This window comes from Anopheles bellator, chromosome 1 (genome assembly GCF_943735745.2).
Source record: "Anopheles bellator chromosome 1, idAnoBellAS_SP24_06.2, whole genome shotgun sequence".
NCBI classification, from domain to species: domain Eukaryota; kingdom Metazoa; phylum Arthropoda; class Insecta; order Diptera; family Culicidae; genus Anopheles; species Anopheles bellator.
In genome coordinates this window covers 33,706,193-33,720,729 of record NC_071285.1, presented here as the reverse complement: position 1 = coordinate 33,720,729, position 14,537 = coordinate 33,706,193, and the positions used below count along the sequence as shown (strand labels likewise).

General features: G+C 44.6%; 4 protein-coding genes across 4 annotated transcripts; 1 reads left to right on the top strand and 3 right to left on the bottom strand.

The window, feature by feature from the left end:
* Positions 1–480: 480 nt before the first annotated feature.
* LOC131215459 (tubulin beta chain-like) lies at positions 481–1,779 on the bottom strand. The gene has a single exon (XM_058209849.1). The coding sequence runs from the start codon at positions 1,777–1,779 to the stop codon at positions 481–483; it is 1,299 nt and encodes a 432-aa protein (XP_058065832.1).
* A 5,384-nt stretch (positions 1,780–7,163) lies between these two features.
* LOC131214899 (uncharacterized) lies at positions 7,164–10,609 on the bottom strand. Its single transcript, XM_058209238.1, has 4 exons — positions 10,498–10,609; positions 9,175–10,421; positions 8,309–8,487; positions 7,164–8,229 (listed from the first exon to the last, which is right to left on the bottom strand). The coding sequence occupies exons 1-4, from the start codon at positions 10,500–10,502 to the stop codon at positions 7,567–7,569; spliced, it is 2,094 nt and encodes a 697-aa protein (XP_058065221.1). The 5' UTR covers positions 10,503–10,609; the 3' UTR covers positions 7,164–7,566.
* A 557-nt stretch (positions 10,610–11,166) lies between these two features.
* On the top strand, positions 11,167–13,775 carry LOC131215458 (anaphase-promoting complex subunit 2). Its single transcript, XM_058209848.1, has 3 exons — positions 11,167–11,205; positions 11,297–13,199; positions 13,270–13,775. Exons 1-3 carry the CDS (start codon positions 11,167–11,169, stop codon positions 13,716–13,718), a joined length of 2,391 nt encoding a protein of 796 aa, XP_058065831.1. The 3' UTR covers positions 13,719–13,775.
* LOC131208196 (WASH complex subunit 3) lies at positions 13,701–14,509 on the bottom strand. The gene is made up of 2 exons (XM_058200851.1): positions 14,236–14,509; positions 13,701–14,165 (listed from the first exon to the last, which is right to left on the bottom strand). Exons 1-2 carry the CDS (start codon positions 14,263–14,265, stop codon positions 13,746–13,748), a joined length of 450 nt encoding a protein of 149 aa, XP_058056834.1. The 5' UTR covers positions 14,266–14,509; the 3' UTR covers positions 13,701–13,745.
* Positions 14,510–14,537: the final 28 nt, after the last annotated feature.

The following is a 14,537-nucleotide window of genomic DNA, read 5'->3' as shown; positions in this document are numbered from 1 at the left end:
ACTATTTACCTATCACTCCAAGATAAAGTGCAAAAATACCAACGTTATTACATCTAGAGCTGGTAGAGAGTCAGCACCGATGAACCGTCCTTTAAATTCTCCCCTCACACACCGATAAGGTCCAAGGCATTTCTTGTATCTGCAAGAAATCTGCTGATTGGAGGTAACAGATTGGCACGAAATCGTATCCACAAATCTACATTAATGTTCCCAGAGGGAGCTGTTTATAGCGTCGACACTATCCGAGTCCGCTCAACACTAAGACGTGTCGAAGATTATACCTTCCACTCGAATTTATTAATTCGAAAACGACTTACCGATGCTTCATTATGCTGAACAGACCGTTTCCTATTCAGCGTAGCATTTGAAATAGAATTTTGCCCAATCAAATTATTTAAAAGTAAATGATCATTTAATTCCACATACATCTTAGTACCTTAACTTCGTTGAGCACCGAAGAAAATCAACCATCGTCCTTTTCTAGATGGGTGTACTGGCCAGGTCGTAGCTACCGTATTCCTCTACCAAGCTAGCCAACTTCCGTTCCATATCCACAAATTCGCTCTCTTCCATGCCCTCGCTCATGTACCAGTGAAGAAACGCCTTCTGACGGAACATGGTGGAAAACTGTTTAGTAAGGCGCCGGAACAGCTGCGTGATAGCCGTCGTGTTGGCGACGAACGTGGCCGACATCTTTTGGCCCCTTGGCGGTATGTCGCAAATAGCACACTTGATATTGTTCGGTATGAACGAGCTAAACGATCGCGGATTCTTGGAGCGCATTTCACTCATCTGCTCCTCAATGGTTCGTGTGGACAGCCTTCCTCTGAATATGGCAGCCGCCGTCAGATAAGTTCCACTCGCAGGGTTACAAGCTGCCATCAGGTTATTGGTGTCGAACAGTTGGTGTACCAGCTCCGGCACAGTCGTTTGCCGGTAACATTCCGCTTCCCGCGAGCAAAGCGGAGCGAGGCCAGGAACGAAAAAATGCAGCTTCCGGTACGGGACCATGTTGGTGAGCAGCTTGCGCAGATCGGAGTTAAGCTGACCAGGATAGCGAAAGCTGCATGTAATACCGGCCATCGCGGACGCCACTAGATGGTTTAGATCGTCCAGAGCTGGACGCGTCATACGGAGGGTGTTCGTGCAGATGTTGTAAAGAGCTTCATTGTCGAGACAAAACGTTTCGTCACTCGACTGGATCATCGAGCTAAGAGCCAACACCGAGTTGTACGGTTCCACTACCACTTCCGATACCTTCGGCGAAGGAATGACACTGAATGTGTTTCGGATCTTACTCGGGTACAGATCGTGAAGATTTTCGAGCAAAAGCGTTCCCAGACCGGATCCGGTGCCACCGCCAATTGAGTGTACCAACTGGAACCCTTGTAAGCAATCGCATCCTTCAACCATTCTTCGAGCGGAGTTCACGATTAGATCCAGCAGCTCAGCTCCCTCGGTGTGGTAACCTCGGGCCCAGTTGTTTCCAGCACTTGTCTGCCCGCCAATGAAGCTGTCCGGCGAGAACAGCCGTCCGTAGCTGGAGCAGCGAAGGTAATCTAGCGAACCCTGGTCGAGGTCTGCGAAAACTGTCCGGGGCACATAATTACAACACGGGGACTCGTCAAAGTACACATTGATTCGCTGTAGCGGCAGGTAATGATCGCCCACAAATCGCCCTTCTTGGTTCAAACAGTGCTCGTCGCAGATGTTTTCCCAGAAGCTTTCCGCAACACGGTTGCCGCATTGACCCAAATGAAACACTACAATTTCACGCATTTTTTGGTGTTATTTTGCTTTTCGTAAGATTTTTCAACATAAATTTACAACACTTATTATGCACTCACAATTTATAACATTTCAAACACTATTCCAAACATCAGTGGCCTACTCATTTGGTTGAAACTGGATAATTCATGTCATTTAATTGTAAAGTGAATTATTGGTTCGATGCCTGTGATCAGGCGATATTTTCTGTGTGAATATCGGATTCGATAACCACATAAAACAAAAAGAAATATTCGTACTTAAACATTGTTCTAAAAATAATAAAAAAGAGCGAAAATGTGAATTGTTATGAATGGTTCAATGACTTAGTAGCACAAGTACATGTTTTCATTTATTTGTAGGAGAATTTACTAACAGGTAGTCCGTTAGGTCGTTGCTAGAGTAATCGGTAACGCCCGTCGTTGTCACACAGCTGAAGGACCAGCGTGACAGGTGACGGGGAAGTTGGCGCGGGGCCAACAACCCCGCCCGTGAAATGTTACAGGTCGCTGATTGTATTTACCGGATAAGAAAAAGAATCACTTATCATGGCAGACATGCCAGAGAGGAAAACGAATTAAGCCATTGAAGACACAATATCTTCGTATTCTAGTTGGCCATTGATGTTGCATTAATAAGCACTTCAAAGCTTAATAAAACTGTAATATTTTTATTTATAGATAGACATTTGAAATAAACAGATTTGCTGATTCAAAACTCGAAACTAATCTTTTTTCCGTTCTAAAGCCCGGTCCAGACGCTACGATGCATCGCTACGATGTGTCTGAGCAGCGATTATCGTAGCGTCTGGACCGGGCTTAATATGATTGTGATAATCCTTTGAAAATGCGACACTTGGTGAAAAATCGATTTATTTGAATCATGTAATAATTATATAATCATTATAATTTTTATAACTATTATCATTTCATTTATTTAAGCAAAATTGTACCATGCTCAAATACATACGACAAAATAAATTCATAGTTTCTTATACATGTCCCAGAGCTGCCGGTGTTTGGTCATTATTGTCCATCTCATCGCAAGAGTTCAGATTTGTCTAGGTATCGAAACAAAAACATTGGCCACAGACAGTCGGACACATTATCACTACTTGTGGTTCGGTTGTGAAGAAGCGCACCCTACAAACCTCTATTAATTCAGTGCAAAATTGATGTACCCTAATTACCTGTGATTAAGATTGATGCTGTTTACTTGTGGGCATCGGCCGTATCGTTGCCGTTGGCCACAAATGAAAAGGATAAAACATTCAACAGCATCACAACTAGCCAAATGGGATCCGGTGTCCTATTCCACTGGGGGGAATACCGTAAATTGGAAAGTTAATTATTCATCAGGTTGCTCCCGGCCACCTTTCGCCGGAAAAGCGACATGGCTTTGTGGGTTTGATTTGTTGACCGTGAGGACCTGTGGTTGCCGTTTGGCGTGATGTATAGTTTTCTTGAGCGGAACTTTTGCGCATACCGAATGAGGTTACGCGACGCTAGGCACCAAACTTATTAATTACACTCGACGAATACCGATTTATTTCTGTAAAGAACCATTTCGCACTGGCACTGAAGAGCCATTTTTCACCGACTTTTACCAATTAGCTTCCCCGCTAGTGGATAAGTAAACTGAGCGAGCTTATCGGTGTTTTGTTTTTAGGCGCAATGCTTTCATTGGAGTGTTGCTTTTTCAAGCATGATTAGTACCGTTTAATTTACCGCTAGCAGAAGCTTACAGTTTTTACTACAGTTCTATTTTATAATTAAATTATTTACTAGTCATCGAGGCATCATTAGGTTGCCGCTTCTTCTTCTTTGCCGGTTAGCTTCTAATTGTTGCCGCTTTTCCCCAAGCTGAAAAACAAATGCCGGCGTTACGACACTTCGCTAGCAGGCACGGTATTTAACAACTTCAAAAACATGAAAGAAACTTCTTTCTCAAAATCAAGGAAAAACAAAACATATATTCAAATAACAGACTTTTATGTTTTCAAAAACCATTAAGCGTGAACTAATTACTTCCTTGAATCCAAGACATTGTCCATATTTCAAATTGGTTAATCTTGCATTTGTTACTTATCTGATGGTCACGAAAATAAAAAAAATAGGCCACAACTGCCATTAGTTTCATAGTATCTCTTGCATATCGTATGATGAATTACCAATATGCCCGCTCATTGAGCAGTTTAATTTCACCGTGCTACTGCACGAGCTTTCTTTTTAAAAGCGATTGCTTATAACCACTCATGTGGCAGTAACGTCGGCATAAGAAACGCTGGAATTTCAATCATAATCGAGATTAACAATAATTAAACTCTTACCGACGGATCACGCCTACATCGGCCCGGCGCCATTCAGCCGTGGTCGTGCTCGATGCACGCCATGAATGTTGCATATGATTGGCTAATTAAGAACATTATTCTTGTGCATAATCCTATTATCATCGCGAAACACCACCCCATCATCAAAGAGATAAATCTCTATCCGGTGAAATGCCGATTTCCACCATTATTTACCACATCAATTCAATATTCATTAAATCCCGACCATTACCGGGACCTTCGGACACAACACCGTTTCGCGGTGCTGCCGCTACTGCTGCTCAGTCTTAACGAGATTTTTCCTGCCATCGCATCGTTAACCTCGCCCACATCTCCACATGCGTTTAATGTTTCGTTTTTTCGGTCGAAACGAGCAGCGATACAATTTCTCCGATCCCGATCCCGAAAACTGAGCATAAATGAGCCTTTCACCCTAACTTACCGGCTTTTCAGCCAAGCGGACACCGGCCGCGCGATACGAACCATTCCCGCACGATAATCCCTTAAAGCCCCAACATAACACTTTTATGCGCCCCGTGGCTGTCAAGCACTGGTGCACACATAAAGGATGTCGGCCGTGCCATCGTGTGTTGGAATGTGGGATAGTGTGTCGATTCCGGGAAACCGAAGGGTTCTCCATTGGCGGGAAAAAACCTCAGGTGTCGTTTGAATTAAAATTACCGTCCTCGCTCGTTTCCGCCTTATTGAATATCGAAATGGTGAAAAACTTTAGCCCCAAGCGCGTGCAGGTCCGTGCTTCCGTCTACCGGAAATGGCCTAAGAGCAACTCGCCTGACTCCGGAAGGGCTGAGCCGGACCCGGGCAGACTGCATCACTAGGTTCGCTCTCGCGGTTTCTGCTCGTGAAAGTTGTGCGCATTCTGAGCTACTTGGAATTAATTTTATTTTAATGGTGCTTTCACGAATTTAATTTCACCGTCATTCACATGCCGGCAATTTGTTCGTTGCGTTCGTGCCTACGTGCGATCGAGTGCGGAACCAAAATGGCCAGCAAACGATGAAAATTCCCCGGCCCGTGCAGCAGTTGGTATCGATGGACACCGGAAAAACTGTCATGCGAACGAAATTGCCCTTCCGGACTGCAGCGGCTGTAGCTTAGTGCATCGATGAAAGCGCGGAAAGTTCAATTCGTGTTGTATTGTACTTGGCATTATTTGCTTTAGATTCACAGCGGTCGTTCATGTGGCGTGCTCTAGATAAAATCGTCGAAGAATTCGTCCAATGCTGAGCCTAAATCAAACCTAATTCTTCGTTCTTATAACTAAAACTGTATGATAGTTTTCACAAACGGTCAATTGCTTCAACATGTAGTTATTAGTTTTGGGGAAATTTTTTATACAAAAATGTATAATTTAACGCAAACCTTCAAATTATTCATAAAACATGATGCAGATTGTTGCCGTCGGACAGTGTAAGCATTTGGCTGAATTTGCAAATTAATCAATTGAAATAAATTATAATTATTTACTCTCTTCTAACTGAAACTGAACTAAACCAAATCTGAATGTTAGACTCATCCCAGTTCCAAGGAACAAACTGGCAGCCTTTCTGTGTACTGCTCTTACCCACAGTGATGAACCGAAACGAGCTAACTTTTTGTCTGTCAACAACTTTTCACTCTACTCGTGGCTTCGTTAACATTGTCTGTTTTATTGAATAAAATATTAACATCAACCTTTTTTCTACACCCGGACCGTTGCAATGCTCGAAGCTTTCCATTTTTAGCCACACATTGGCAAACTCGACGCGCTGCATCAACGAAGAGCCACTTTACCGCTATTCTAAGCACTTCAGCTTCCGCAGGATAAAATCAACTAAAACAGGCATATGAAAAATGCCCGAAAAAAACAATACCGCCAGGGTCGGGAACCATGAGGGCGATGATGGGCGGAACGTGCTGCAAAATGGGGGCCTTACTCCCTCGGTGAGGGGTAAATGGGCAAACGAACTCAGCGACTTACTGCAAGCCAGCGACCGGGCGCATCCCCACCGTTATCGCGCCATGGCACGGTTGCCAAAAACCAACTACAGAGTGAGCACCACGCCGTGCCACCAGCCGAGAACCATGGGAGTGCCTTCGCGTCGTTCTCTATCTTATCATGCAAGTAGTAAACTTTTATCACTCAATGCGGCGCGGCTAGGCATTGCTGGAGCGGTAAGTGTAGAGGCTGCGTCCACATGGTCACTATCGGCCCAGGACTTGGAGTAACGTACCAGAGGCTCGTGCTGAGTTGACACCTGCGGTGCTCTGGGTACCTGGGCCATGGTCCGGGTTTTCATTGTGCTGGAGTTTTTCTCTTGGTCTGGCTAAACCCGGTCTTTTCACCTCGCCACTTGATAACTCCTAAGCTTGGAGCACAGCCAAGCGAAAACTTTTCTAAACTAGATTATTGCATTATATATGCATCGTTCAGCGGGGTTCTTATCAACAAGAGCTTCGGCCTTTTACTTACAGCACTCTTTTATTCCAGTTTTTGTCTCTACTTTAGTTCGTTCCGATAGTGTCAATTTTCTTTTTATTTTCTTCCTTTAAATAAATGCCGGATAAGTGGATACGTTTTGGACACATGTGACTTACAAGTGGGGAATCCAACAGGAGGTTCACTCAAAAATATACGCAAGATAACTTTCCAAAAGCCCAACTAACACGATTGGGCTGGTTCTAGATATTTCCAGTCCAGAGACTGGGGGGAAAAGATGCACCATTACATATTTTCAAACAATTACTGGCACTACGCTGGTCCTAATCTTGCACCACATGCAGCATATATTCTGACGAGTTCCATACAGACTTTCTGAAATGTAGCTTAACTATGGTAAGGACTTTTTTACATACAACGTGTATCTTTTATTTCATAATTACGTCGTTATGATTAGTGGTATTAATTTGCTACATCAGTGATGTTCTTCCTCTATGTGTTCATTGTTGGTTTTCTGTCACGAAATTCGAGGCAGAACAGTCTGCAATAACCAATTCGAAAATTCTTTCATCTGGCTCATTCATGCGCTTATCTTTGTTGATAACAAACAACCAACTAGTGTTTACATTTAAAAGATAATCGTTTATTGATTAGCATTGCGAATGTTTGTAAAATGTTATTTCTAAGGGCTTTAAAATATGCATTAATTCTACCGATGTACAAACTAATATTTCCCTCTTATCATTTATTCTCAGTGCTTATGATTTTGTTCATGTCTCACGGGGGGTCTTGGAGAGACGATCATGCAGTAAGTGATACGTGAGCCTAATGAATGAATTAAGTGAGAGGAAGAATGATGCTGCACAAACGGAACTGCCCAAATTCGACGAGATTTCACCACTGATGCAGAGTTTCCAGCTATTAGTTTTATAATAAGTTATGCAATGGATGCCCCTGCTCTAAAGGAGTGCACCAAGGGAAAAGTTCCACTGGTTAGTGGTATTCTGAAACTAAAGAAAGGGTTCGTTATCTACATTCCACCGTTGGCCATTGATGGCATAGGCCCTCGTGGAGGATAACCTGCTGTGCGACTGACAGCCGGTGCCGCATATTGATAGGCAGCCATATATGCTCCATTCAATGGCACGCCTGGATGGCTGTACGCTACGGCCGCGGGCATCGTGGGCGCCGCAGCCAACCCGAGGCCCGCAGTAGGTGGTGCTCGCGAACGATCTGCTTCCGAGCGCCGAACTACCATCGTACCAACGCTGGGACTGGAGGCGTATGCGCCGCTAGTGTAACCAGCCTGACTCGAGCCTACATAGCTGCCACCGTAACCACGATCGTCTGTCGCGTAAGGTACGGCACCGTTATTGACAATGTATCCCATGGCATTCGCAACCCTCGACACGCCCATTCCGTAGCCAGTCGCACGCGCCGTGTTGCTATCCCGGTGATCTGAACGCCCAAACTCATCGCGTCGGGGATACTTCGGTCCACGGTCATCGCTTCCATTGCGAAAACCTCCGACGTCGCCCATCAATTTGTGGTCGTTGAATCGGCTGCCTCCCATACGCCCACCACGTGGTCCACCACGATCGCGACCGCCTCCGCTGCCACCACGCATACGTCCACCGCCACCACGGTACCGACCGCCACTGCGAGCGTACTCGTGTAACTCCGGGTTAATGTACTACCATCGGAAGACATGGGAAGAAAAAAATGAATGACAATATTGGAAAGCAAAGAGCAAGCATACTAGTGGAAAGTACCTGATTTGCGTCTTGCAGGACGCTGATCAAGTCGCTGGCCTTCGAGGCATTGGCTGGAGTGAAAAATGTGTACGATGTGCCCTTGTTCGTCGAGCGACCCGTTCTGCCGATCCGATGCACGTAGTCTTCGGTGTTATTGGGGAAGTCGAAATTGATGACGAACTTCACGTCGTCGACATCTTTTAAGAAAATTGAAACGTTAAAGAGACACAAATTGTTAAAATAACGACAAATACACGCGTTTTGATTATGACACAACAGAGAGTCGTAAATAAATAGTAATATGATAATCTCTCAATATCTTGAATGAGGCTTGAAGCAAAACCTGGTAGAAAAAAAATTAGCATGCAGTAGACCTGGTTTGGGCTTTTCTATGTAATTATGATGTACAGTTGAAGGACAAGACGTACGGCATTTGCATATTGTTAATAATTTCTATTCGTATAATATGGCCTCTCATCTGTACATTCCTTGCAATTCGGAGCGCCTTCTTAAGGGGCCTTCCCCATTGTACTGGCTTTACTAGCCAGCGGATTTATGCAATCAGAAACTCCTTATCTTCTTCGTAATACACTAATCGGTACACTTCTTCGTTAATCGGTACACTACACGACATTCTAAAATATACCAAGACTGCCTATCGTAACAATTCCGAAATATTGATTATAACGATTCGTCAACAGTTGCGTTCCAACACGAAACATATTGTTTGGAACATCAAAATGGTCAACAGCCATTTGATTTATTCAATAGAAGAAAATGAAGGGTTTTTGGACGGGGTTTAATTTTCATGGTGAAATATGTACCAAACCTACAATAAACTTAGCAAAGAAAAATCACAACCCAAAGAATTAAGAGATTCTCACCTAGACCACGTGAGGCGACATCAGTTGCCACGAGCAGCCCATTGGTCGAACGACGAAAAGTATTCAGCACGTAATCGCGATCTTTCTGCGACTTGTCACCGTGTATTCCGTCCGCCCGCCATCCCTGGCGACGAATAATGTTTACAATCTTGTCCACCTTGCGTTTCGTTTCCACGAAAATGATCGCCTTGTTGTCGTGCTGGGTGGACATCTTCTCCAGCAGCATGAACAGCCGACTCTCTTTTTCGTACTCCTCGCAGCACTCGATCACCTGCAGAATGTTCTCGTTTGCAGCCAGATTCAGAGATCCGATGTTGATTTGTATGTAGTCGCGAAGGAATTCCTCGGCCAACTTGCGGATCTCTTTCGGCCAGGTAGCAGACCACATCAATACCTGCCGATCAGGACGGATTTGGGAGATGATTTTGCGAATCTGCGGCTCGAAGCCCATGTCCAGCATTCGGTCCGCCTCATCCAGCACAAGATACGTGCAGCGCCGAAGATTCGTTTTTTCCCCCTCGAGAAAATCTATCAACCGACCGGGTGTGGCAATGACGATTTCAACACCGCGACGCAGATCACTCTCTTGCGGATACTTTGAGGCCCCGCCAAAAACGCAAGTGTTGTGAACGCCCATGCGGCGTCCAAAATCGTCGCTAACCTGCTTGATCTGCTGGGCCAACTCTCGAGTAGGTGCCAGCACCAACGCAATGGGTCCGTCACCACGCGCGAGCCGTGGCTGGTTACTAATGTGCACCAGAGCTGGCAAAATGTAAGCCAACGTTTTTCCACTGCCAGTCTTCGCAATACCGACCATATCACGACCACTCATTGCGATCGACCATCCGACGGCCTGGATGAAGGTTGGCTCCAGAAACCCTTGGCGTGCAATTTCATCGAGCATAAACTGCGGAAAGCCACTCTCGTGAAAGTGTAGTATCGGCGAGGGAATATTTTTGCCAATGACAGTAATCTCATTTTTGTCAAGATACTGATTCACTTCGGCCCTGGAACGGTTCAGCACGCTACTTGCTGGTTGGAAGAAGTTTTTCTGAAACGCCTCCAGATTCAACTGTTCCCAGTGTATGCTGCGCAAGTTTTCGCCATTTCGCTCCATTCGATCGAAACGCTTCTCCACGCGCCCACCATTGCGTTCGTTACGGCGCATCAGACTGGAGATACCTCCGGCACCAAAACCACGGCTATTTCGTTCAGCGCTACGACTGTCGCGACCAACACGGCGGTTCCTGCGCGATTTAAGCAAACGTTAGAGAGCTAATCGACGAAAATTCACGTTCAACTTATGCTGTATACGTCACATACATCATTAGGAACTATGTCGAGCCTCAAAGCATGCACAAATCACTGAATATCGGAAATCGCAAACTATTTTTCGGCTGTTTGTACACTTTCCAAGATGGCGAAACAAGCCAAGATGGCGGAACAGTTTTGTTTTGCCCACATTTGATTTGACATTAGATTGACTGTGGGGCTACACGAGGCGTAACGTAATGTTTTGACATTGCAGATTAATGCCAAACTGTCAAAACGTGTGCGGGTCCGCCGATGCGCAAACCCGAGCGTAAATACTTTTTGCATACGCTTTGCTTACAAACAGAGGATAATTTAAGTTCTTATTTGCTGGTATAGCAACAAAATCGAAAAAACAGAAATCAATATTCAGATATCAATTTATTTCTCTTTTATTTCTATTTTCTCGGACCGAAAAACACGAATGTAAACACGTTTCACATTTCGTTTTTATATTTTAGCTGCCACACGAAGCGTAAACGATTGCAAATTACTAATTAATTTTACGCTAGTGCTTACGCCTCATGTAGCCCAGCAGTAATGTCAAAAACCATACGTTACGCTAGTTTGATTTGACAAATGTTGAAAAGACAGAAAAAAAGGTTTGACAGTTTGAACAGAACTTTCAGATCATAGGTTACGGTTTGCATTATTTTCATTATATATTATATAGTTAGAACAATGTCGTACTGCCTGGAGCTGTCTCAGTTAATAAACAAGGTGTTTCCTGTGTTACAAAAGAAGGTTGCAATACTTCCGAATTCATTTGAGTGAAAGCGTATTTCAGATTTATATCTTCTTTACTATTCAGACCATAGCCGAACCCGTAACGACCGATGAACTGAACCGACTGCAGAAAGGATTGCTGAAACAGGCTGGGGGACGAACCATCCTCCTGACTCGACTGTATGAGCGGGTGTTGCTGCAAATCAAATGCAACTTGAGCCACGAAACGGTACCGAAGTTCTGGGCACGTTTTACGCCCAGCATTCGGCAAGCTGGCGATCAAACTTCATTAGGACTGCAGAAACACTTAGGGGTTGCTGTCGCAACGGAGATCAACGGCCGATTGCTCGAGTTTCAGAATGCGGTGAAAGAATTATACCTTCAGTATGCTTTTTTCCGGCGCCAGCTCAAACGTCTCACTGTCGTATGTGCGGACACTATCGTGCCGCATCATGTGAGAAAAAAATCGAACGAGGTAACGGAATTCCACGATATGTTCCACTGCGAACTGCTTAGCCAATTACCGTCGCACTTCAATGACCTCGTTTATGACTTCTATACAATCGCCTTTCGCGTGTTCGTATTCACGTACGCGGAAAATGAAGATTACATGGAGATTCCCGAATCGCATCATTGCGAGGCATGTGGTGTAGAAAACAACGAGTGCCAGTGCCAAACCATTGCCAGCGCGTTCAACATCACGAATAAGTACCTCTCTTTGATGGGTCTTTTGGATCAAATCGCAGGTTACACGCTGAATCAGTTGATCCAGGAGCGGATAGATGCGAAAGTACGAGAAACGAAGGAAAACTATGCCACCTCGCACGTTGAATCGCTAGAATTGTGGCTGAATACAGTGGTGTTGCAGTGGTTGACGCGCATCTATAACCAAGGGTCATTGCAAGTCAAACCGGAGCATCATTCGGTCCAGGAAGCTATCAATAACTTTCAGTTGAAGCTGAGCTTTTATATGTACGAAAACTACGCAAATACGATCGTCAACCAGTTCTTCCAGATCATTATTAACTTCCCAATGTCCCAACCTGCGGTGGACGATCTAAAGCTGTGCCTGGGAAAGATTAAACTGAAACGGTGCTTCGTTGAAACGATTCGTCAAATGTTACAGAACTGTCTGCTACATCCGGGGGTCGACACACCGGACATACTGACGGGTTACGTGGCAGCGCTGAAAACTCTTGCCCACTTCGATACGAGCGGAGTACTTCTACGTTCGATTACAAAACCCGTTAAGGAATACCTACGCGGGCGGCCGGAAACCGTGCGGTGTGTCGTGACGAGTCTTACCGGAGAAGGCACATCAGATCTGGCAGAAGAGTTGGCAAAGAGCGATCCAAATGAGACGAAAGCTCCAAACGAAAATCCAGAAGAAACGGACTGGAAAAACTGGAACCCTGATCCAGCCAATGTCGCTCCGGCCATGCTGAAAAGTGCCAGTTCTAGCAAGGCTGCCGATATTATATCGATGGTCGTTGATATATACGGTAGCAAGGAAATATTCGTTAATGAATATCGCAACCTGCTTGCAGAAAGGTTACTTTCGCAGATGGACTTCAATCCCGAGCGGGAGGTTAAGAATCTCGAGTTATTGAAGCTGCGCTTTGGCGAAAGTATGCTACACAGCTGTGAAGTGATGCTGAAAGATATAACGGACTCGAAGCGTATCAACAACCATATAATGTTGCCAGATTCCGAATCAGACAAAAACATCCCTTTCCCACTGTCGGCTCTAATTGTTTCATCGCAGTTTTGGCCAACGTTTAAGAAGGAAACAATGGAGCTGCCGTCAGCGATAAAGGAAATATTTGATATCTACACGAAGGCATACGAAGCGTACAAAGTAAACAGAACGCTTCACTGGACGCCACTCAATGGGAAAGTATGTATAGAGGTGGAGCATAACGGCAAGGTACAAGAGATGCTGGTCACTCCTGCTCAAGCAGCAATAATAATTCATTTCAGCGAACAGTGTAAGTTTCTGCTTACTCCAAACAACATTTTCAGGTCAAACATAACCCTTTTATCCTCCTATCTCTGCAGCGCAATGGGAATTGGATGCCTTGGGTCAGGTATTGAACATGCCACCGATCGTTCTCCGGAAGCGCTTGCTCTTCTGGCAATCGAACGGATTGATACGCGAAACAAAAGAAAACGTCTTTGTGTTGGTCGACAAAAATGATGATTCCGAGAAAAGTTTGGAGCAGATGCAAGGCCAATCGAACGATATGTGCGAGGAGGAAGAGGCAGAAAGTGCAATGGAATCCGCTAGTGACCAGCGTGAAGAGGAACTACAAGTTTTCTGGTCGTACATCGAAGCAATGTTAACTAATCTAGACTCGCTGCCACTGGATCGTATCCACCAAATGCTGAAAATGTTCGCTTCCCAGGTCGATTTTACTCAGGACGAACTGAAGAACATCCTGCAACGTAAAGTTCGGGAACATAAATTGGTGTACGCAGGTGGTGTGTATCAGTTGCCGAAATCGTAAACAGATTAACCGGTAGAAAAACGTTTATTATAAAAACTGGTCAATATAATTTGGGTTTAAACCTTCCGCGGTTATTTTGTTCTTCACTGCACCCAAGGGTACGCCGAGGTGAAGCATTTTAAAGTAGTGATCATATTGTGGATCTGCCTTTGCATTGGTCGCTGGTTTTGTTTCCTCTGTGGCTAGGACAGTGTCGGAGGATGAAGGATCGGAAGCAATGGGCTCTAAATGCGCTGTGGTAACGTTATTGCTAGCATTCTGTAGAACATCGATGGATGCCAATTTCGCCTCCAAGATCATTAAGGAAGCTTCCATGTTTTGCAATTTGTGGTCAATGAGAATCAAACGATTCTCACAATCAGAAGCAAATTGATTGAGAAATGTGGCAGTACTAACAACAAAATGGTTTATGAAAGCCACCATGCGTTTCTGGTTGGTCGGAGGAAGCTGCAGCAGAAAAAGATTAACAATTGGTTAAGACTAATTAATTAAAGCTAAAATCCACAGATAGCCATACCTCATGCTTCTGTATCGCCATTGAATCCATGTTATTGGCGGTGCAACGACGAGCACAGCACAGTAAACGAAAAACAAGTTTTCCGTGTGTGGATATGGCTAAAGTGTTGTTTAACACCGTCAAGGGTCTGCTAAAAACCGAAAAGCAAATCCATTTAAATTTACAATTAAACTACCAATCTAAACAATTTCATTCCCTTTCCCTGTTGCATTTTTCAACATTACTGTACGACAATCCAAACAAAGCAATACACCTAAACGAAAAAGAACTCGTTCGCCACTCTGTCACCAGCTGTTTATAAG